Genomic DNA, 23,873 nt, shown 5'->3' with positions numbered 1-23,873 from the left:
AGCCAGTGGCCTGCCTGGCCCGGGGGTGGTGGGCCCTCTTCAGAAGGTGGGGCCCTGTTGCCCGGCTCTGACCCAGCCCCTGTGCCCAGCCTCCGTGAACCCCTCCCTGGTGAAGGTGCATATCCACCACCCGCCGGAGGCCTCCGTGCAGGTCCATCAGGTGGCTCGGGTGCGGGGCGAGGCCCCGGAGGAGAACAGCGTGGAGACCAGACCCTCGCCCCGGCTCCCCGCCAGCCCCCGCCACAGCCACTGGGACAGCAACAGCATCCCCGCGCGGTCTGGAGAGGCCCCTCAGCCAGCACCCCCAGCAGCACCCAGGCCTCCAGGACAGCTGGGCCGCTGTTATCTGAGCTCTGTGAACGGACAGGTGAGAAGGCCCCTGCCTCAGCCCTAGGGCTTCCAGAATAGTGACTGCCCCTCACTCTACCCCTTCTCTCTGCTCCTCATCCTTATGGAATGAATGTCTGCAGAGGCTCCTATTTCCCGTATGGGAAAACGCAGGGCATTAAACTGCCCGAGCAAGGACAGGCCTCCTTACTACCCGGGCTCCGCTGGATACTTGTCAGGGCCAGGCATGCCGAAGAGGCCCCGAAAGAGTCCCCCTCTGGAAGGGCACCAGCATCCTCTGGTCCCAGTAAACCCTGGCCTGTCCTGGAGCCGAGCCTAGGACTCGGGCTGTTGGATCCGACAAGAAAGAGTATGGTATTCCATGGCGACTGGGGATCAGAGAGGTGTGGAATTAGAAAAGGCAGGTTAAATCCTAAAGCCTTGGGGGTAAAAGATGAGAGACACTCCGTAACGTCTGTAGTCAGTGACGGGAAATCAGGGGAGATTTCCTGAGTCTAGGTACCTAAAAATATGGGCTAAGCCAGAACCAGGATGGTTTTTGTTGGAGTTGCATTTTGGTGTTTCCAGAAACCCCTCCCGAGGTTAGGGAACTGGAGGAGGTAGAGAGTAGCCAAGGGGTAGGGACTCTAAGTCCCCAGATCCTCCTTGGCCTCTCAACTTGCAGTGTCCCTGAGCCTAGACCCTGTTCATGGGGAAGGCTTGCATCATGCGTGACCCTATAGTTCTCTGGAGTTTGACGGAAGAAAGCCCATCCTTTGGGACCCTTGGTGGGCTGGGGACATGGAAGGGGCCAGTTTGCAGACCTGCACAGAACAGATCTTTTCTTATCTGGGTGTGCCGTGGCCCCAGGTTTAGGGTTTGGTGGGATGGACTACAAGTTTCTCTGCTTCCTTCCCAGGCACCCCCTGACTCTCTCCTCTCCTCCCTTGGCTGAGACATCCCTGTAGCAGGACGTTGGGGTTCAGCTCTTGCCTCGGGTTTTCCTGGGATAGCTCTGTGCACAGCAGGGAAGGGAAGAGGGTATGATGGGTGTCTGTGGCCTCTTTTCCAGTGTGCCAACCCCTTGCTGGAGCTGACTGCCCAAGAGGATTGCTGTGGCAGTGTGGGAGCCTTCTGGGGGGTGACCTCATGTGCCCCATGCCCCCCAAGACCAGGTGAGTGCCAGGCGCCAGGGCATAGGGTTTGGGGCGAAGCTTTCCCAAGGCCTGGCCTCCGCTTCCTCTCCCACCAGGGTCTCAGAGGCCAGGCAGGGAGAACAGGCTGGTGAACTGGGCAGGCTTTCCAGATCTGCTTTGAGGGTGCTCCCAGCTGGTGGCCGAGGTTCCTGACGACTCAGATGGCTCGGGCCCAGGTGCAGCCTGGACTCTCTGCTCTATCTGATTGCCTGGGAGGGGTTCCTCCCTCTCATTGTTCTTGCTCAGATTTAGGCCCATCCCATGCTGGGCCCCTTCTACACACACCCCCGCCCAGGCATCAGGGGCCCAGGGGTCTTTATTTAGTGACTCAGTTTCCCTCATTCTCCCCCTGGAGGGGCCTCCAGGCCTCCTCCTCACCTCCTCACCTCCTGTTTCCTAACCCAGTCAGGGTTGGGTGTCTGTCCCAGAGGGCCCTCTGCCTTAGGATATGGGAAACCCAGTTCCCTGCCCTCTTTTGGAGGGTAGGAAAAGCCTAACATGTATTCATTCATTCATTCGTTCATTCACTCGTTCGTTCATTTATTCGCCAAATACTAACCAGGTGCCTTGTGTGTGCCAAGCACTGAGGATTTGGGAGTCAGCAAAATGCCCGTTCATGCTGCTCTCCTAGGTGTCGATCTTATGGTTGGGAGGTGGGTGATGAGGTCCCTGTGCCCGAGTATGGCTTCTGCCCGCTTGGCCTCTCTTCTCCCACCTGGCCCCACTCCTAGGGCCTGGGCCTGGCATGGATTTCTTTTTCCTGTCAACAGTCGACTTGGTGAGTTGGCTTTGTAGGGGGCTTGGGCTGGAGCCCAAAGGTGGGAGGGACAGGGCTGTTCCTAACTTCAGACTTGGTTGTGGAGCAGTGACCATATTTTCCAAATTAAAAATAAGTGTGGACGGTTTAGCAGTGTGATGGAGCTTTCGGTGAAGCAGCAAAGGCTAGCAGTGAGCTTCCAGGCTTGAGAATGCAACACGGAGCAGGTACCAGGCCCAGCTCTGCTGGCTGACTTCTTCCCTGCACCATCTCTGGTCTGCAGAATGGAGACAGTAATGGCGCCAGTGGGGCTGCTCTGTAGAGTAGATGAGGCATGTGCTTAGCCTTAGGTCAGGAAACAGTAGCTGTTGCTATTATTGCCGCAAAGTATCCCTCCACAAAGGGAAAAGGGAGTGGACCCACTGCCCCGTGGGGGGGAAGAGGGCCTTGAACTGCTCAGTGTCTCCCCCTGCAGGCCAGAGATGTCTCACCACTTTTCTTCTTCCCCTCTTTCCCTCTTTCCCTTCCTCCTGGTTAGGCTTCCACATCCCACGTTCCAATCAGTCAATGGATATTTACATTAATGAAGCACCCATTTGAAGTGCTCCTAGGGTGCAGGCCCAGGAAAGACAGTGAAGTCTGGGGTATGGGGGTGGGGGTGGGGGGGTATACAGGTAGCACTAACTAGACAAACGCCAAATGCTGTGGGAACACAGCGGAACTGGGACCACGGTTAGGTCCTATAGCACCTTTGTACAAATTAGAGAAAGGTGCCACTTCCTTTGTTCAAAACAGTCTTTACAAATACAAATCTAAGATGCCAGCGATTCTTTGAGATTCTCTGGTGCTTTTGTGCAGTGGACAACCTGCACATCTATTCACTGTGGGGTAGGGGATCCAAATTTGTGGATCAGGGAAAGCTTCTTATAGGGGGTGACATCCAGGATGAGATCTGAAGAATTATTAGAGTAAGCCAAAGAGATGGGGAAGAGCTCAACACCCCAAGGAAATTGCAGATGCAGGAGAGACCAAGAGAGTGAGAAACTTTTCCTGGAGCACAGCACACCCACGGCTGTGCCCTCACCTCCTCCCTGTCCCAGTTAGTGCCTCCCACCCCCCCTCCCCTACTGTGTTCAGCACATCTCAGCAAGCCGGGCACCAGGGTTCAAACCCTGGAATGTCAAGCATTCCAGCACACGGAGCAAGAAATAACAAAGACCAGGGAACGTAAACACTTATAACACATTAGAGTGCAGCTGGGCATTGTATAGAGAAGGGGCAAGACGCTAAGGAACCTTGTTTGTGTTGACAGGGTGCCAGACACCCAGCTCCATGCCTGAGCCTGGGGCTGGGGATTGGGGATGTTTCTCTAAGTAGGCATGACAAGCAAGCTACCGTGCAAGAGTCAGAGGAAGAAAAGGTGAGCTGCTGGGGTGGGTTTGGGAATGGTTGGCAAGGCAGGCAGGACTTCTGGATTCTAGAACTTTCCCAGGTCTGGTGGCTTTGCCCCTCTGAGCATCTAAGTCTCCTCTGATGAAATAAGGCTGTGTCCTTCAGGGAAGGGCTTTGTTATCCCCAACAAGTTCATCTAGCAGAATAAGGGGTGAAGGGTGTAATAAAACCAGCAGCTGGGGAGCTATGCGACTTCATGGCCTCCCCTAAATCACCTTTTGGCTTCTGAGGCTCCATGCTGGACTGTCAAAGAAGGCCCCTGCAGAATGATGCTATTTCTGATGAGGAAAGGGACTGCCTTGAAGTCTCATTTACATGGCACAGATAAATCCCTTTTCTTCCGGAAAAAAAATTCTCCAGTGCTCTCTTTCTTAGGGAGATGGCTCAGGGAGTCAATTTAGGTCAGCCTCTGATCCCCTCCCTTCTTTATCCCTTCACTCTGGGTGACAGATGCTGCTGACCTTCCAGGACTCGGCCTGAGCCCCATCTTCCTGACCCTTGGGAGTTTTCAGAGCTTCTGCAGTTCCCCTGTCAGGGTCCAAAGAACGCACAGCTCTCAAAAGCCATTTTGATTGAGGCCACATTTTTGAGTTTTTGTCTGAGAAAGACAGACATCTGGGCTGACTGGAAAGTTGGCTGCCGCCCCATCTGGCTTGGCACTGGCTGTGTCAACCCCCAGGCCCCTTCGCTGGGGCAGGCGGGGCTGGCACCCTGCTCTCAGTCCGCAGTGGTGGGCTCCAGCTGTTCGCCACGAGATCATCTGTCCGTCTGCCTGGCATGGGATGAGGTCACCTCAAAACCCATGCCCCTCCCTGTCCCTCCACGGACTGCGGATTCTCTCGCTCCGCCCCTTCAAGGAGTTCTGCATCTTTCCCTCTTAAAGGCAATGATGGCCACCTCTTGGGGAACTTTCATGCTACGCTGGGCTCTTCACCTGCTTTAGCTCATGAAATTGTTGCAACCACGTGCAAGCTAAGGGTCTTTGTCCCGACTTGACAAATGAGGAAGATGAAGCTCAGAGAGGGCTGAGCAACTTGTCTACGGTCACACAGCAGGACAGGGGAGCAAGGCTTCAAGCCACAGTGTGTCTGACTCTCAGCTGACCAGGATCTCCCGAATCATTCTGGGGGGACTTGAGCCTGCCCGTAGACAACAAAATCCAAGCTGTTAGACTGGGAGTTCACAGCCAGGAGGGGGCCGCCCAGGGTCGTGTTTCATGAGTAATGTGCGCGTGAAAGACAACATCCCTCCAGAAGCCTGGGATTGGGTAGACACGGCAGCAACCTGCAGCTCAGGCCTGAGAGTTCCCGGAGATGTGCTGGACGGATTGTCCCGGAGCGAAGCTTGTAGGCTTGTTCCATGTGGTTCTGGAGGACTAAAGCCAGTGTGTGAATGTTTCTGGTGAGCAGAGCTCAATTTGAAACTGAGCACAAGGAATGGTTTGTTTTTAAAAACTGCAGCTTATCAAAACCCAGTGGTATAATGGGGTGTGTCCGGAAGTACTTCTCTCCCCATCATGGAGAGGAAGCCTCCTAAGAACTGGTCATAGGAGGAGCTGGAAAGGATATTGATCTTTGAGGGAATGGAAATTCATTTGTATGTGTCTGAAAATGTGTTGGAAATCCTCAGTAGAAAGCAAGCTTTGGTTTGCCTTGGTTTTGCCAGGGCCTTTGCCCGTGGGACCGTTTCAGGCGAGGCCAGCCCCTGCAGAGGGGGGCGCTTGCTAGAGGATGCAGGCAGCTGGCAGGATGTGGAGCGGGGAGCCCCAGGGCAAGTCACAGCAACAACATTGTTATCGTCACCATCGCTGTTAGCAACCGTGTCTTCAGAGAGCGTACACACCAGGCACTATGCTAAGTGCTTCCTCGTTCCCCTGCGTCCTGACCACGTCCCTGGGAGTTGGGCATGACCATCTTCATTTTACGGGTGAGGAAGTTGTGTCTATGTGACCTGAGGCCCCTGCCTCTAACCGGCCTGTGATCTGCCTTCTGGGCTGCTTCTTGTGTACCGGGCTTGGGGAATTTGCTCAACTAGAGGACCCCGGCTTAGGGACCAGCTGTGCTGGGGTGGGGCCCCTGTTCTCTGGGACTCTGGCTGAGACGCCCAGTCTCCTGCCCTCAAGAAATGGGATTTTTCAGAATTCCAGTTGTTGGGCTGAAAAAAAATCAGTGTCTCTTTGGCTCAGGGATGTTCTGAGAGCTTCTTCCAAGGGACTCAAGGTCTCCAGGGAATTGTGCCTCAGCTCAAGTTAGTGCCCTGCTTACCCCAGAGTGGGGGTCACCCACACACGGCATCTCTGGCCTGGAGAGGTCCAGGGAAGGTGGAGGTGGGGGTGGCTGGCGTGGCACCTGTCTGAGCCAAGGGTCTGACCAGACCCCTCTCCACCTCACTGCTTGTGGTGACCAAGACACCCACTTTGGCTTTTGTGCTGGCCCAGGGAAGCTGTCAGAGCCTTTGGGTGGGATGTCCACAATCCTTGGGGGGATCCATGAGGACTTCGCCAAGCAGTAAAATCTGGAATAATGAACCTTATAATAATCACCAATATGTGACAAGGATCGTGCTCAGAGTTTTGCCTGCTTTTTTACTGTTCACAATAGCCGCCAGGAAGGCATTGTCCCCTACGTTTTACTGATAAGAAAACTCAGAGAGGTTGAGTAACCTGCACTGGTGTCTCCAGCCAGTGAGGGGCAGCAGCCTGTGCAGTCCTTGAGACTGTGTTGCTGGAAAGAAAGGAAGGAAAGGAAGGAAGGAAGGAAGGAAGGAAGGAAGGAAGGAAGGAAGGAAGGAAGGAAGGGAGGGAGGGAGGGAGGGAGGGAGGGAGGGAGGGAGGGAGGGAGGAAGGAAGGAAGGAAGGAAGGAAGGAAGGAAGGAAGGAAGGAAGGGGAAAGGAGAGAAGGAAGGAAGGAAGGGAGAAAGAAAGGGAGAAAGGAAGGGATGGAGGGAGGACGGGAGGGAGGGAAGGGGAAAAGGAGGGAAGGAGAGAAGGAAGGAAGAAGGGAGAAAGGAAAGGAAGAGGGAGGGACTAAGTCTCAGGGAGCACCTACAGGGACTGTGCCGGGCACGATGCTAGCTTCAGTCTGACATTGATTTTTTTCTCAGTGAAGTGGACCTTCACAACCCATGAAACTGAGTTTCTGTCCCCACTTCTACAGATGAAAAAATTAAGACCGACAGAGGTTAAGAAACGTGCTTTGGGTCACACAGCTAGTCAGAGTAGAGCCAGGAATTTGATGGGGTCTGGTTGCCCCAGAACCCACACTCCTTCCACTGCTCTAGGGGACTAGAAGATTCTTTCCAGCTTACGCACCCGAGGTTTACAAATCGAGGATTCGGCTCCAGTACGCTCACATGCCCCGGTGCATCGAGCGTAGCCTCCTCCGGTGTGTGTGTGTGTATCTGTCTGTCTGTCTTTTGGCAGAGTGGTGTGTGGCAGGGTACCCTCCAGAACTCCCTGCTGGGGCCATCTGTCATCACAGGCTGAGATCAGCATGGCTTGTAAACAGCCCCGTGGCCAGACATATGTCTCCACCATCTCTTCCCTAAACTCTGTTGTAGAGTCAGGGCCAAAACTGTCTCCAGGAATTAGTCTGTTCTGGTTGAGGCTTCCTTGGGAGTCCCAGCAGCCAAGGGGGAGAGTCAGCAGAACAGGGGCGGCCCCTCTGCTTCCTTCCCCAGTGTGTGAGCTGGCCCAGGTGCAGCGGTGAGGGGACAGGACTGGGGTCAGAGGCCAGAAGACCTGAGGTTCTGGCCCACATGACCCACGTTTCCATACCAGGAAAGGTACACACACGACTGCCCTGCAGGCTTCCAGGGCGTTCTGTGATGCTCAGACTCCTTGGAGTTGGGTTGATCCCAGCTGACCCCAGCTGCTTGGACTTTCTCAGGCCTCAGAGGCCCAACTGCAAGGTCACTGGCAGCTCTCCACATGTCTCTTTGAAGCACCCATGGGAAACACAGCTTAGCCACTCTTTCCAGATTCGCTTCTCTCTGCTTCCCAACCTCCGTGTTCTCCTTGTGTTAGCTGAGGGGCCGTGAGGGGTGGTGTGGGTTCTGCCCCATTGCCTTTATTCATTCTGCTTGGCACTCCAGTGGTAGACCTTGCGGGGCATTTACCGAACATCTGATGAGTGCTCTGGCCATCTAGGACCACCAGTCCTCTGGCCCATCTCCTGACCTCCTCCTGGGTGTCCCTACCTTTGTTTTTCCCATTTGCTCTCCTGATCCCCTGTTTAAAAAAGGGAAGTGAAGGGGCGCCTGGGTGGCGCAGTCGGTAAGCGTCTGCCTTCGGCTCAGGGCGTGATCCCGGCGTTCTGGGATCGAGCCCCACATCAGGCTCCTCCGCTAGGAGCCTGCTTCTTCCTCTCCCACTCCCCCTGCTTGTGTTCCCTCTCTCACTGGCTGTCTCTCTCTGTCAAATAAATAAATAAAATCTTTTAAAAAAAAAAAAGGGAAGTGAAGTTCCCAAAAAGGGTAATATACTTCCTGATGGGCATGGGTTTCCCCGTAGCCCACAGACCCCAGGATTCCTGCCTAGACAACTCCTGAGGCTTGGCATGACTATATTCATTTATTTATTTGGCAGCAGGAGAAAGGTGTGGTTCAGAATCTATCTCTGGAGGCAGACTGCCTGGGTTCATCATCCTTGCTCCATCCACCAGCTGGGAGACCCGGGGCATGATTCCTAACCTCTCTGTGCCTCAGTTTGTGCCTCCATAAAATGGGGAAAATATTAGTAAGTCCCCTCAAGGGCTATTATGAGGATTAAATAAGTTAATACATGTAAGGACTTTATAATAGGGCCTAGCCCATAGTAAGTGCTGTTTTAGTGTTTGCTCTTATTATTCATTCCATTTTGATTGAGTGACTCTAGGGGCTTCTGGGTGGCTCAGTCAATTGAGCATTCGACTCTTGATCTCAGCTCAAGTTTTGATCTTAGGGTCGTGAGTTAAAGCCTCACATTGAGCTTACAAAAAAAAGAAAAAAAAAAGATGATGGTGTGCCTGCCGTGTGCCATATGCTGTGCTGGGCTCTGGAGATGCAGCAACAATGAAGACAAGGCTCCTATCTTCATGGAGCTTACACTTTAGTGGGGGAACGGACAAGCCAACAGGCCATCATAACACAGCATTGAAAGTGCCGCAGCAAGGGAAGGCCCGAGTGTGTCGGGAGCCTTCTATCCCCGATGAGACCGAAGCTATTGGATGCTGCACTTGGTCTCAGAGAAGCTCGTAGGTGGCCTTCGGGAGGTGCGAGGCAGGGTCTGAGGGCCCTCTTTGAGATCAGGTTGGGGTTGCGGCAAAATGGGAATTTTACCTGGGACAGTGGCTTTGAAATTTGTTCCTCTCCAGAGAAGTCTGCCTTCACCAACGGTGGCCCGTCCAAGTTTCTCTTAAGGCCAGCGAGGGCAGAGGCGTCTGGGGAAGAAATCCCTTTGTAGGAAAAGTCCGTGAATCTAGATGAGTGAATGAACACAGCGCATCTCAGTCTGCACGTTCCCGGGTTCTCACGGTGCCCCGCAGGCGCCAGCACCGTTCCACCCTTGTTCCCAGCTCGAACCCCAGCTCCCACCGCTCCTCTCCTGCTCACTCCAAAAGCGGGGTCCTTCTGCCTCATGTCTCCCTCCTGACATCATGGTGCTGCCCTGGCCTCCTGGCCCCTTCTCTCCCTCCCGCTTTCAGCAGAGTGACATGCAAGGGATGTGGGCTCCGCAGCCAGAGGTTTGGGTTCCACCACTACTGGGTCCCCTCGGAGCTTCACTTTCCTAATCCGTACAATGGGGAGAATGCTCCCTGCCTTGCAGGATGGTTGTGTGGGAAACAAGCAGGAGAGTGTGTGCCAATGGCCTCGTGGCTCCATCCAAACGTCCCCTTGTTACGGTTCCTTGGCCCTCTGGCATCAGCCTCGTGTTATTCTTTCCCACCTTCTGCTCCTCATAATGTTTGCAGGCATTGAATCAGCTTGTTTTCTGAGTTTCTCCAAACAACTTCCCCCCTCTCTTGCCTCCTCCCTGTCCTCAGCTGATACCCCCCAGGCCCCAGGCCCCAGGCCAGGAGCGCTCACATTTCCCAGGCTCACTCCCATCCTTCTGTCTCAAGCATGTTCAGAATCCTCATTTATCCCCACCAGGCCGGAGCCTAGTCCCCCCACAGTGGGACGACAGGCAAAGTCCGAGCAAGACTGTCGTCCACAGTGGGAAAAGATATTACAAATTCAACCGACATTTTTTTAATGTTAAAAAAAAATGAAGCTTTACTAATTCACATCCTCACTTGGTCTGTGTGTCAGACTGTCAGATGTCATGTTTGGTATGTGGAGTGTCCTCGGGGAAGAGCGGGGTTCCAAGAAAACATGGCACCTCCTCATGTTTGTCTTTGGCATATCACAACGCGTAACCTACAACAATGCTCGGTTTATGGGGTGTTTCAATTATGTTGTCAAGTTTTAACGAAAACAACCCTCACCAAGTGGAAAAGTGACTCTAAAAAAATTCCTGCAAAGAAATAGGATTCGAAATAATACTAATTACATAATCGCAAGTAATCACTTTTAAAATGCAATGCCACGTCTCCCCTGACCTGTAATCAACCGTATTCCAAAGTAAAAATAATGAGGACCTCTCAGATGTGACCCAAAATGGACCCCAGGTTCCAAATGATCAAGAAGGCTGTGTGAAATATGGTTCCGATCTACAATCACGAACAACGGGCTTTGCCCCAAGCCTATAATGTGCTGGGAACTAGCAGCTAGTGATAGAGCGAAAGTTATCTGGTTCAGAAAAACATTCAAAAACACCAAGACGCTCAAACTTTGCAACCGGGTGAAAGTATAGATGCCTCCAACGTGCCTCTTGGTATTTGCAAGAGTCCATTTCAACAATAGAGTATATGAAGAACTAGCCTTTTGTAAAGATACTACCAAAGAAAGTCTGAACCACAAGGCATATATTCTCAACAGTAAATGACTTCTTCAATAAAAATAAGTTTTCCAACAACTCTATAAGGGTAATTGCTGATGCTCTGATGGGAATGAAAAGGAATCCAGGTGAGGACATAGGGGAGGAGGGCACTCCGTGCAAAATCCCCTCACCGTAGCGTGTGATCATAGGCAAATTGCTTCCCAGAGCCCATAGTCTCTCATGGTCCATAGACTGCGGACTCTGGGAAACAAACTGAGGGCTTCAGAGGGGAGGGGAGTGGGGGATTGGGATAGGCCGGTGATGGGTATTAAGGAGGGCACATATTGCATGGTGCACTGGGTGTTATATGCAAGTAATGAATCATGGGACATTACATCAAAAACTAGGGATGTACTGTATGGTGACTAACATAACATAATAAAAAATTATTATAAAAAAAAAAGACAAATTGCTAGAAGAAGTCATCATGCGGTTCACTTCATGAAACAAGACCTTTAAAGTAGAATGGGATCTCTATGGAACACTGTGTCCGAATAGTGTCCGTGAAAATCCCTGTACCCCTTGAGAATTGCTGGCTATGTCTTGGCCAGGAAATGGTCAGACTTATAGATGAGCTATTCTTTTTTAAAAAATCAAAAAGTTGGATGTCCACATCTGCTGCTCTGTCCTGTGATGGCAGATGGCTGTCAGGACTCTGTTACCTGCTGGAGCTTTTCAAGGAAAGGAAAAACAAACAAACAAAAAAACCCTTCAAAGCTTTCCTCTGGAAGTTGATAGGCTAGTCTCTTTCTCCAAATAGAGATATTTCCCTGTTTTTAAGTCCATAGGGTTTTCTTTTCAAAGCACTTTTTTTTTCTCTTTTAAGTAAGGGAGAATGTCATGAAATCAAGGTAGGATGGGTATCGGCCCCAGAATCTGAGATTTATTTCCTCGTTGGTCAGCCTGGAGTCAAACATCTGCCCGGTTTGGTCTGCCACTAGCTCGGGGCGAGAGATCTCAGCCACAGAAAGAGCCTTTTGAAAATGGATGTTTGGAAGCAGTTCCGTCATTCTGGGATTTGCTGCTGTAAACCAACTCTATTTGCACATTTAAAAAGCTTGAAAACTGGCATTTTCGAATGTATTTTACATTTGTGAAAACGGAGGAGCCAACCTCAGGGGAGATGGAAAGTTACTGGCCAGATTTCAACACCAGCATCACACAGTTGGTGCGAGCGCGTGAACACTGAACAGCGTGGTTTTCTCCGTGCCATCGACGGGGAGCTTCTTCCATCGTGAGCCGAGATACCTTGTCAGTTATAGCAGCATTGAAACCCAGGATTCAGATAAACTGAACTTAAAATTAAACTGTGAATTGTTTCATCTATGTGTTTAAAAACTAATAATACAGCTATAGTTATGGAAGGTGGAACCGTTAGCCAAAACTGGGTGATGAACACACAGGACCTCTCTGTGACTATTTTTTTGTAACTTCCTGCAAATCTATAATTACTTCAAACCCAAAAAATTAAATACATAAAATTTGTTTCATCACATTAGAGTGTATAACATTGATATGCACCGTATGTAATGTTATAACTCTATATAAGACATACAGTCACTGAGTGTCATTTCTAGAAAGAGCAGGGTGCGTCAAGAGTAATCTAGTGAGAGCCAGGAAAGGGACAGTAGCCAAGGAGGCACGGCTCCCACAGTGATGACTTGGGGGACAGGGCCTCACAGCTGTTGAGTCGGTTGCACCCCACTTTTCAGCATGGGTGACAGAGGAGCCCAAGGGCCCTCCAGTGTGACCTGTCTATATCTTTACTCCTCAGCCTCCCCAGTGATTGAAAATGGCCAACTGGAGTGTCCCCAGGGGTACAAGAGACTGAACCTCACTCACTGCCAAGGTAAGGGTAACCCCGGACCGGGGCTGGGCTTGGGGCGGGGGGGTGATGAAGGTTTGAGGATGCCAGGGCACTCCCCCCCCATGTCCCCAGACAGAAGGAGTGGTGTCACTGAGTGCTCTTTACTGGGCACCGCTAAGCCCCAGCTTCGGGGAGTTGTGGGGGCTGCTGGTTCCAGGGTACTAAGGAAGTTGGGAAGATAATGAGAGAAGCCTAGAAAGGGCCTGAGAGCTGAGCCTGTCCCTCTTCCCTTCTCCACCTGCCCCCACCAGACCTGGGCCAGGTGCCTCTAGAGCTGTGGGGTCTGTGTGTGAAGGTACGGCGCCAGTCCCCACACATCCCCTCACCTCCTCGGCCAACCTCCTTGGAATGGGAGGACTTTTGACTTCAGGATCCAGTCAGCCTGAGTTGATGGGGACCTCTGTGGACTTCCCCCAACAAATCACCTTCCACTGCTCGGACCTCCCTCCCACAGCCAGGAGGGGGACGAGGGAAGGCACAGGTAGAGGAAAGAGGGAACCATCAATCACAGACCCTGGCCTTGCTGGCCTGGCTTACAGGCTCTCTAAGGCCAATTGAGGTCCGGGGCATTCTGCATTACAGAGGGGCAAGGCCCAGAGGTGCCTTGGGACAGAGGGGTGGGCTGCCGGCTCAGCTATGGCTTTGTCTCTACAGGGAATTCCAGTGGGTATGGTGCGTAGGACCAGGATGACTGAGGGGTCCAGAAGCCTTCACGGAGGGGCAGCTGCTGCCACTGAGCAGCTCGGGATCTGAGCAGGGAGCCCCTGTTGGCTGTGGGCCTGGCAATGGGAGATACAAGCAGGGCCTTTGAGCTGGGAGGCTCCTGGGGCTGGCAGAGGTCAGTGGGGAGCTGAGGCAGCTCCCCCTTTGGAGAACTGGATACACTGCTCTCTGTATGGCTTATTTTAAATGAAGCTGGGTTAGAGACAGGGGATTGACCCTCATGGTCTCCTAAGTACCCTCCCCCTGGAGGCTTCTTCAGGAGAGAGGGATCTGAGGAAGTCCTGGGGTGGCTAGGCTCTCTGCCTGGGAGGTGTCAGGCCCAAAGAGGATTTCTGGCCCATGGATAAAGTGCTTAGACCAGGCAAAAGGGCAGGCCTCTGACCCAGCCCAAGGTCAGACTCCCCTGGGGGCAATGAGGACTAGTAGACTGGATGGTGGGTGTGGGGAGAAGTCTTTAGTTTTGCCCTTGGAGCGTACAGTAGGGCCATTCATATCTGAACTGTCCTGAGGGCCCTCTCCTCCTGGCAGGTTTCCCAGTGCTCAGGGTTAAAGTTCTTCCCAGGATCTCAAATGAGCTCTTGGCCCTCCCTCCATTGAGCCCCAAGGATACAGGAAGCCAAGGGGCCCTCCCTCAGGAGGCCCCGCCCGTTAAACCTCCACCCTTCCTGTGTCTGTGGCCTTGATCTCCATATCTGGGAGGGGACTGCTCACCTCTACTCCCCTGTGCATCACCGTCCTCTCTCTCTCTGCATCCTTCTCTCCTGCCACCAGGCAATTTTCTGGCGTTGTTAGGAGCTGCATGCATTGTGCTAGGTGTTAGCACATGGTGACAGATAAACATGGCAGCTGCCCCCAAGGAATACGGATACTTAAACAATTATACACCATGGGAGAAGTGCTCTTGCTAGAAAGCAGCTCTGGGTGCCACGGGATCGCATGGTAGGGGCCCCTTCCCAGACTGGGAGGCTAGGAGAAGGGCTTCAGGTGATGGCCGACCTGGACTTAAAGAATAAGTAGAGGTGACCAGCTAAAGGGGATGCAGGCGCTCCAGGCTGAGGGAATGGCACAAGCAAAGGAAGAGTTGGGCTGGCTGGAGCACTGCCCGTGTGTCCACAGGAGACAACACAGGCATCCCAGGGCCTCATCAGAGCCAGGCTTTGGGGAAATATGGTGGAGGTCACTGGATACCGCGGGAGGGTTTAGGAGCTCCCTCTAGGAGGTGAATGGGGACTCCAGGCACATGTCAGGTTTAGAGATATCACTCTGGCCACAGTCCAGAGGCAAATGGGGTCTGTTTCTTTTCCTAGATCTCCATTGCATTTCCCAAGGCACCTCCCTCCCCATAGGGTGTCCTGCCACAGAATAGCTGAGCCATCTTCTAGCCCCTTCATTCCTGTGCTCGGTGACACTTTCCCTGAAGCCTACAGGCGAGCAGGTGACTCTGGTGATGGGGTCGCCATGTTTAATCCCTTGGCCCTGGAGGTGGAGGTGCCGCTCGCAAATCTTCCACACTCGCCATCATCAACAAAGGCACCATCACCAAGACTTCTTGGAGCTTAGAGTGTGAGGGTTGGGATTTCCCCTTGGCAGGAAGAAGTTTCCAACATGGAATGTTTTTGAGATCACAATGGAAGCTAATGTCGTTCCCTTGTTTGAAGAACAGCGTGAGCATCCACTGGTCTTGGAATATGTGTTGGCTTGCCCGAGGCCTTTAGCCTCCTGGAAGCATGCCCTCCAAGCCCTCTGCCTCTCAGCGCTTGCCTCCATCCTCCTGCCTCCTGTCCTTGCTGGGGTCCCTCCAGCCTGCAGCTCCCTGTGGACATGGTCCCTAGATCTGGGGGCCTGTGGAGACGCTTCAGAGTCCCTCAAGGAAGGCTGAATAGGAGGCACTGGGCAGATGGCTCTCCGCCCTCCAACCCAAACTGTCCCCTTGTCTGCTCCCTTCATTTGCATACCAGCACGCCACTCACTAGCCGAGTGACTGGGCAAGTTACTCCGGGACCCTGTTTCCTCACCTAGAAAAGGAAGCCACATGGACCTACTTGATAAAATTGTTGGTAAGAATCCGATGAGGTATCATGTGTCAGCCACCTGGCATGGTACCTGGCCCATGATAGGCACTCAAGAAACATTAGCTCTTCATACTGTGATCGTTATTGCCAGTTAGTACAATTAAGTGATTTGCAATTTTTATCTTTTTTATTCTCCTAACAAGATTATCGGGTAGTTACGAATAATGTCCCCATTTTATGAATGAGGAAACTGAGGCATAGAGAGAGGGACCACACTTAATAGATGGCAGCTCTCTTATTGTTGTCCCTTTTTTGGGGAGAAAGTTTTGGAAGATCTCTGCCCCGGCCCCTCCCTTCCATCAGGCCTTGCTGGGGCAGGCGCTCCCTCACCTCCTCCAACCCCACAGATATCAACGAGTGCCTGAGCCTGGATCTGTGCAAGGACTCGGAGTGCGTGAACACCAAGGGCAGCTACTTGTGCACCTGCGGGCCTGGCCTCATGCTGGACCCATCCAGGAGTCGCTGTGTGTGTAAGTGCCGGTGGGGACCAGGGATGGGGGACACTGGGAGGCAAGATGGGATCCTTGGGGTCCGCCGGCCAGGCCCAGAGCCATAACTTCCCCCAGGCCCCATGCCTGGGCCCAGGGTCTGTGTCTCAACCCGGAGCCAGGCCCAGGGTACACAAACGGATCTGCCCCTCCCTGCTGGAGCGGAGACAGTTATGACTTCAGTTTGGGTTTTTGGCATGTCTTTGGGGGCTTTGCAGTTTGGGATTTTCTACTTCTGTTTTTTTCTCTAATCCGTGCTGTCCCATTTGTTGCCTCATTTACTTTGGGGAGATGCGTGTTGCCTTTGCTCTGATGTCTGGCTGAGCCGTGGCTGCCTCTTCCAGGCCTGAGTTTGGCAGCCTGGTCACTGAACTGCAGATAGGCCTTCCTTAAAGGGCCCGTCTGTAGCATGAATGGCGCTGCTGCCTGGCCCCCAGGCCTTCCCGTAAAGCCGGGGTCCCTCATGGCTCGGAACGTGTCTGCATGCACGAATACATGTGTGTCGCTGGTCACAGGAGCACCGTGTCTGTGTGTGCGCACACCGTGTGTGTGCATGTGTGTACCCCCAGGCAGCTGTTTCCAGTGGCCTCTGTGGTTTCCCTCTGGAAGAGGCCCAGGCTGGCAGCACCCCCAGATAGCAGAGCTGACGCCACGGCCCAGACAGGGCTTTCCTGGGGCAGGGAGGCCTGACCAGAACTGAATAAAACCAGTCCCGACTGGCATCTGTGAAGCGGCAGCCCAGGTCGGGTTGCCCCCCCGCCCAGCTCTGCAGAGCTCCCCGCGGCCCTCAGTCCACAAACCACCAGGTGCTGGGTCTGGGGGGGCCACGGGATGAGCAAGACTCCAGTGCCGCCAGAGGGAGACTCCCATGTGAAGAGACGGATGAGACGGGACTCGGCCCAAGTCTCCAGGGAGGGGAGACAGGAGGAGGCCAGAGTGCGGAGAACGTGGCAGAGGGCCTCCGGGAGACTTCATGGTGACAGGGACATGTGGCCCATGCCTCCAGGGGCATACAGCCCTTTCTTCTCCTCATCCCACCCCCCACTCAAGATTGCTTTCATAGGCAGACATTTTTAACACCTGAAGTGACTTTTACTTATTAGCACCAGAAAGAGACCCTTACTTAATACAGGGAGGCAGAGATGGCCCTTGGGGGGTCTTTATTTTTTTTCTCCCTCCCTACTGTTACCTGCTCCAGCAACTTCTGAGGATTTACCTCCGTGTAGGTGGACAGGGGCAGACACGAAGTTTCTCTTTCCTTCATTTCTGAGCTTTCCCTCTTCCCTGCCACCTGACCAGGGCTGGGCTACAAGGGCCCCTCTGAGCTGGGGCAGCCCCCTGATACTCTCAGCCAGGTCACCTCCACCCTGGGGCTCAAAAGGACTGAGCCATTTCCTGCACTAACTCAAGGGAAGTGGCTGCTGCAAGCAGAGATTATACCTGGAGACCCAGGCTCATGGACTGACCAATAATTGATCTGTGTACACAGCACAAGCCCTTTGACAAGGCACTTTCACCTACATCATTGTGAAGAAAGTGTCTTAGTCAGGCCATGTCTGGCTGGCTGAGCTGGTGGAGTGTGTGACTCTTGATCTTGGGGTCATGAGTTTGAACCCCACATTGGGTATAGAGATTACTTCAATCAAACAATCAATAAACTTTTTATAAAAAGTATATTAGGAGCCTTTGGGTTACAAGTGACAGAAACCCAGCTCAAACTACTGTAAGCAAAAATAATTCATTGGTCCACACAACTAGGAAGTCCAAGGGTAGGCGAGCCTCAGACTGGAGGGTAGTCTTCGATATTCACTATCAAAGGACAAGAAAGGGGACAATGGTGGTGGTATTGTGACCATCTAAACTCAGCATAGCTCACACTCACAGCGGTCCATGGCATTTGGTTCGTGGAGATGGCCATCCATGCACACGGGTCCAGCGAGCATTTACTGAGCGTCCGCGTGCACCGGACACTGCGCTGGGTGCTGGGCTACAAAGATGGCCAAGATAGGGTCCCTGTCCTCAAAGCTCCCCATCAGGCCTTTGGCTCTCACCTTGTCTTGTCTCCCCAGGGAGACCGTGGCCCTAGAGCACACTGCTCCCCACCCAACCCCAGGTGGGTGGTGGGCTTTTGTAAACACTTGTAAACTCAGCACCTGGAGATAGCACGTACATCCCCACTTCCTTCCCTCAGGCTGTCCCCCGCAGGGTGGGAGTCAAGGGGCCCCTCCAACAGGTAACACAAAGGAGATGCCAAAGCCTTCCCCCTACGGCCATTCCTCCCAACATTCCTTTGAGCATTTCCAGGGCCCGAACCCGATTGAGACTCTGGCCAGGCCTGCTGGGTGTGCACTGCCAGCAGCCCCTCCTACCCACTGCCCCGCTCCTCCCCGCACTTCCCCAAGGCTGGCCACCTGCCCACGACACCTGCTGTGTCTGTTGCAGCCGACAAGGCCATCTCCATGCAGCAGGGGCTGTGCTACCGGTCGCTGGGGCCTGGCGCCTGCGCCCTGCCTTTGGCCCAAAGCATCACCAAGCAAATCTGCTGCTGCAGCCGAGTGGGCAAAGCTTGGGGCAGCAAGTGTGAGAGATGCCCCCTGCCTGGCACAGGTAAGCATCTGTCCCAGTCTCGGCTCCGGCCACCGAGGCGGGGCTTCCTCCAAGCCAGTAACCATTTGCCCCCACCTGGACCTCACCTCAAGCCAGAAGACCCTTAGTCTTCCTTCCTTCCTGCTCAACTCCTCACCCCAACCTGGGTCCCTCTTCCCTTGCTGCCACAATTGCTTGTCCCCCGAAGGGAGGGAAGGGAGGGCCCCGGGTTCCCTCAGGAACGGTGCCTCTCAGCTTGTCCTCTGACCGGTGACCTTGCAGAGGCCTTCAGGGAGATCTGCCCCGCTGGCCACGGCTACACCTACTCGAGTTCACACATCCGCCTGGCCATGAGGAAGGCCGAGGAGGAGGAACTGGCCAGGCCCTCCAGGGAGCAAGCGCAGAAGAGCTACGGGACCCCGCCCGGGCCAGCGGAGAGGCAGCCACTCCGGGCCGTCACCGACACCTGGCTGGAGGCCGAGACTGTTCCTGACAAGGGTATCTGGGCTGCGGGAGGTGCCTGAGGGGTTCCCCTGCCCCTCCCCGAAGAGCCACTGGGTATTTATCCTGGATGCACAGCTTCCCAACTCTGGAGCATTAGGAGACGGAGTTCAGAGCAGCAGCACCCAGCCCCGAGAACCTACTCGCCTGGCGTGCTGAGAAGGCCTCACCTCCTTCCCCTCCCGTGTGGGGTCAAAGGTGCCCACGTCCCAAGGGTTGCGGGTGGAGGTGAGAGGTCAGCGGCAGTCCCCACCCCAGCTGATCAAGGCTTTCTGTCCCCTGCCCTTGGCCGGACAGCTTCTGGGCTGGTGCTTGCTACAAGGCCTGAGAGCTGGCGGGGAGATCCTGGGGCGTCCGGGTGCTACAGATCCCCTCCCTGGCCTTAGAGTCAGAGCACTAACTCCAGCTCAGTCTCCTTGGGCCCAGGAGGCACGGACTGGAAAGAGCTGGCTGAGGCACCCCCCGGGGCAGGGAGGGTCCTTGGGGAAGCCACGTTGAAAGCGCACCCAGGTTCCCGGTAGCCCACAGTGCAGGCAGCCAAGCAAGTATTAAGACCAGGAGAGCTATGTGATGGCCAGAATTGCTCTGGGAATCTGTAACAGACAGACAGGGAAGTCAGGACAGAGGCCCAGTCGTCATGGGAACTGGACCCTGGCCGGGCCAGGAGCAGCTCCTCTCTTTCTAGAACTGTTGCCCGGTTCTATAGCCTAGGGCAGGGGGCGGAGTGACCTGGTGCAGCTAGGAGGCTTGAGAGGGAGGAGGTGGCAGAGCAAAGAGGAGGGTTACATCCAGGACTGACAGGTGGACTGGCCCGGGAAGGGGTGGGACTCATCCCTGAGGCCTTAGAGGAAGGCAGGAGATTTCTTCTCACCAAGGAAGCCCACCTTGTAGGCCCTCCAGACCTGGCATTCTGGGATCTGTGGCGGCCAGTCCAGCAGGGCGGGAGGGGCAGAAGTAGGTAAAAAGATTCTGCACTCTCTCCATGGCTGACCTCCAGGGGGACAGGTCGGGAGGTCAGAGACTGAACCAACCCTGGCCTTGGGTGGAGGGGAGAAGATAGACAGGCTCTCCTCCCTGAGCTCACGCTCTCGCCTTTCCTTCCCAGGAGACTCTCAGGCTGGCCAGGTGAGTGCATCCTCCCAGCAGGGGCTGGGCAAGCGTGGCAGAGAGTGGGACAAGGCAGCCACTGACGCTGCAGGGCAGTGTCCCCTGAAGGAGGAAAGGGAGACAGATGGGTGAGGTATAGGGTGTTCCCTGGAGAGATGCTGGCATGGGAGGGTCCATCCAAAGACCTGGTTTTGCCCCGGGGGAAATGAGAACAGTTCTTGTACAAGTGTTCTCTCATGTGGGGTGCTCTGGGGCCCCCTTCAGAAAGCAGGTAGGAACATGTCCTGTTAGTCCCGGCTCTGCAAATAAGGTCTAGAACTGGTTCCGGATTAATTCTGGATTCGGCACTTTCTGAGCCTGACTTGCTCACACCGCAAGATCTCCTCGGCGGGTGGTTTGTGGGGAAGTGGAAACAGAGCTGTGGATGGCCTCAAACCACTTCACACCCTTCCCTGAGCCCAGGACTCCCCTGTAAAGAACCGAATGTCCTCCTAGAAAAACATTCCAGAAGAGTGCACCTGCTTCTTCCCTCACCCGTCTGCCAATCCCTTCCCTGTCCCCTGCTCCTCCCACCCACAGACCTGACTGTCCCCAAACACGGTTTTTCCAGGGAGCTCCTTCTCTCCCTGGAGAATCATGTGTTGTCCTCCCAGACCAGAGTTCTCTGTCTGTGTCCTCACAGCTCCCGGCATGCCCCTGACCCTCTGTCATCCTCTGTCCCTTCTCTCCTCCTGGGTCACCGCCACTGACTGCGAGCTGTGGTGAGGGACACCAGGTATGGCCTAGGGTCTCGGCCTCACCACACATGTCCTGTGACCCTAGGGAGGCTAGCGAACCTTGAGCTTTTGTCGTCAAGCGGCGCCGATGTGACACCAAGCAGGCACAGCACATACACCAGCTCACTTACTCATTACAACCGACTGTCACAGGCTAGTTGAGCAGATTAGTTAAGACAGCGGACATAAAGTGCTGGCAGAGTGCCCGGCACATAGGAAGAACTCATCAGGAGCTGGAAGGAACGAGAAGGTGAATAAGTGAGGTGGCCGGGAAGCCTGGAGTCAGGGGTGAGTGTGGCGGAAGAAAGCACATCACGGGGGTGACCAAGGAACCCACAATGACCTTCTCCTATGTCTGCGCAGGTCACGACCAGTGCTACCCAAGTACCCGCCTGGGTCCCAGGTGAGTCTCTGCTCCTAGCGGCTCCCAGAAAACAGAAGGGAGGGCAGGAGACACCATGGTTTGTACCATGGGCAGATACATGGGGCTCAGATCAGGTGAGGTCGTGGATGGCGTGACACGTGAATGCTTTTCTTGGGGCGCTCTATCTACCTAAGGCGCTGTAAGGTCAGTGAAAGACACTGAGCTGTTTTGCAAATATTTCCCTAGCCTCAGCACCCTTTCTGCATTTCATGGGGCCACTCAACGTATAAACGAGACCAAAGCAGAAGCGCTGGCGGAAGCAGGGGCCGGTCAGGTCCCCAGAGCCCTTCCCCCACAGCCTGTCTTCCTATGGGAAGCGGATGGAGCTCTGCAGAGCCCAGCTTTCTGAGGGTCCCTGGAGTTGGGGACAGGGCACTGTCCAGGGGCTCCGTCTCCACCAAGCCAGTTGGCTTTGAACAAGTGGTCATTTCCACAAACCGGTCTCCTCACCTGTGAAGTGGAAGCTGAGACTGGCTGTGCTCAAGGACCCATTTAGAGCTGTCAGATTCTCTGACTATCTGGAACCAGGCTAAATTTCGGGAGCCTGGGAGGCAGAAGGGCCGACCCACCCTGGGCGCCACCCCTGGTTCTCCAGTCAGAACCGCAGGAGAGGCAAGGGCCACTGTCAGTATCTCTGGAAGGAATGCTGTCTGGGGGTGGGAAGGCAGGTGGCCAAGGGGCCGTGGCCCAGCTGCTCTCCTCTCTCCATCCCCCTACCCCCGCCCCCCAGGAGATGCCATAGAAAGACCAACACCACCACTTCCTGGACAGGGGATTCCAGACAAGGAAGAAGAGCACGTGACAACCTCCGTGGAGGGGCTGGCGGCCCTGGGCCCCTCAGGTACCCGCCGTTGGCCTGGGGAGGTGTGGCTGGTCTCTCCCACAGAGGCACAGTCTCCAGCGAACTCCCACTCAGGCTCAGCGCCCCTGGCTTCATCTCCTAGGGTGCCCCTCGTGAACCCAGGAGTCCTGTCAGGAGCACAAGTCGAGCAGGGGAAGAGAAAGAGAAGGGAGGTCTTGGGGGCGCCTCTTATTCAGAGGCTTTCTAGAAACATCCAGGGGCCCTCTGGAGGAAGGGCAGCGCAAGGAGCCTCCAGGAGCCTGGCTCCTCCGGGCTGGTGACCTGAGTCAGCTGAGTGCCCTGGCAGCGGGCAGCCTCCTGCCCACAGGGACGGCCAGCTTTCGGGAAGGAAAGTGGTTCTGTTCTCAAGGTTGTTTAACTGTCTGGGAGCCTGCGTTCCCCCTCTCTGGCCGGCTACAATGGTGAGGGGGTGCGGTGTGGGGGAGACCGCTGGCAAATCCACCTTGCTCTGGAATGTGCCCTCCTCAAAGCCTCATTGTTTGGGGACTTGGTTCAGGAGAAGCAAAGCTGGTGATGCCGCAGCTTCTCCCTGTGCACGTGTGTGCTCACGTGTGCGTGCCCTCACGCGCACCCTCACGAGGGGGCTGGCTGACCTCTTCACCTCACAGACCCAGCTCACCTCAGGGGAGAGGGGTAGTCCTGGATTTCTTCCAGCAAAGAGAGAGCCCGTGCAGCCCGATGGAACCGTCCAGAGGGTGTGCGGTGGAGGAGGGGTTGGCCCTCCCAGGCCTGAACCAGGGTTTCCTGCTGCCCTTTCCCCGGCCCTCTCTCTGTGCTCAGTGCACTGCTCCAGGGTGGCCCCCTCTGCTGGGCAGGCAAGAGGCGCTGGGTTGAGGGGCTCTGTTGGGGATTCTCTGACAAGAAAAATGGGTCTGGAGGCAGGGACGGGGGGCGGGGGGGGGGGGGTGAGGGGCCAGAAGAAGAGCGCAGGCGAGGCTCAGCAGCAGCTCTCAGCTATGTAGGGGGACAGAATCCCCTCTCAGTCACCACCCACAGCTTAATCCCTCTTCTCCCCTGCTTCCCCCAACCTCACTCCTCTGGGAGGATATTTAGAACCAGGCAGGGGGTCCCCACAAGCCCCCGGGGCTGACACAGACTTGGAGCCAGGCCAGGGACAGGATAGCCTTGCAAACAGGCCAGTGCACATTCAACTCAGTCTAATTTAGCGAACACCGTGAGGCCCTGCTGTGGACCAACGCTCATCCGCTCCCTTGGGTCTCCGGGGTTCCCTCAGTGCTGTGGGACAGGGCAGGGGAGCCCTGGGTGGCTGGGCTTATGCCAAAGACCTCAGGGCAGACACAAGGCTGCAAGCGCCTTTCACGCACGTGTTCAATCCGTGTTCATTCAGCACGCTCTAAGTGCCAGGCACTTTTCTAGAGTTAAGGATGCAGTTCGAAAAAGCTAGCCTCTATGCAGCCTCAGTGCCAAGTCTGGCCAAGTCAGCAAACTGTTCCTGAATTCAGCATGTCTCCCCACCTTTTACCCCATAACCATCCCCAGGGAAGTCCCTGTTTGAATTATTTCAACAGGTTTCTAAGAGCCCCCTGTGCCTCCCCCCCCACCCCAGTCCATCCATCAGCCATGTGCTGCCTTTCTGAGCAAGATGGTGTGGCAAGATGGGTGGTCTTCCTGAGATTGCTCTGATCATACCCCACCTTTCATGACTCCCTTTCTCATAGGCCTGTCTCAACATGGCATTCAAGGCCCTGCTCAGTTGGCCCCAGCCCACCTCTCCTCTCTCCCTCTGTCAGGGCTCCCTCAACACCCTACTTGCCAG

The 23,873-nt window shown here is 54.7% G+C and overlaps 1 protein-coding gene across 1 annotated transcript in view; it reads left to right on the top strand.

Moving 5' to 3' along the window:
• LTBP2 (latent transforming growth factor beta binding protein 2) overlaps window positions 1-23,873 on the top strand; it is a 100,865-nt gene that overhangs the window by 53,003 nt on the left and 23,989 nt on the right. Inside the window, exons 8-16 of the mRNA XM_045807818.2 lie at window positions 90-367; window positions 1,400-1,502; window positions 12,465-12,539; window positions 15,700-15,822; window positions 18,283-18,447; window positions 18,709-18,924; window positions 20,033-20,052; window positions 21,174-21,213; window positions 21,965-22,075. Of these exons, the coding sequence (XP_045663774.1) occupies window positions 90-367; window positions 1,400-1,502; window positions 12,465-12,539; window positions 15,700-15,822; window positions 18,283-18,447; window positions 18,709-18,924; window positions 20,033-20,052; window positions 21,174-21,213; window positions 21,965-22,075 (1,131 nt within the window). The remainder of the gene's footprint in view (window positions 1-89; window positions 368-1,399; window positions 1,503-12,464; window positions 12,540-15,699; window positions 15,823-18,282; window positions 18,448-18,708; window positions 18,925-20,032; window positions 20,053-21,173; window positions 21,214-21,964; window positions 22,076-23,873) is intronic.

Source organism: Ursus americanus, chromosome 26 (assembly GCF_024610735.1).
Source record: "Ursus americanus isolate L20-20 chromosome 26, mUrsAme1.1.p, whole genome shotgun sequence".
NCBI classification, from domain to species: Eukaryota; Metazoa; Chordata; class Mammalia; order Carnivora; family Ursidae; genus Ursus; species Ursus americanus.
This window is presented reverse-complemented; position numbering and strand designations above follow the sequence as displayed.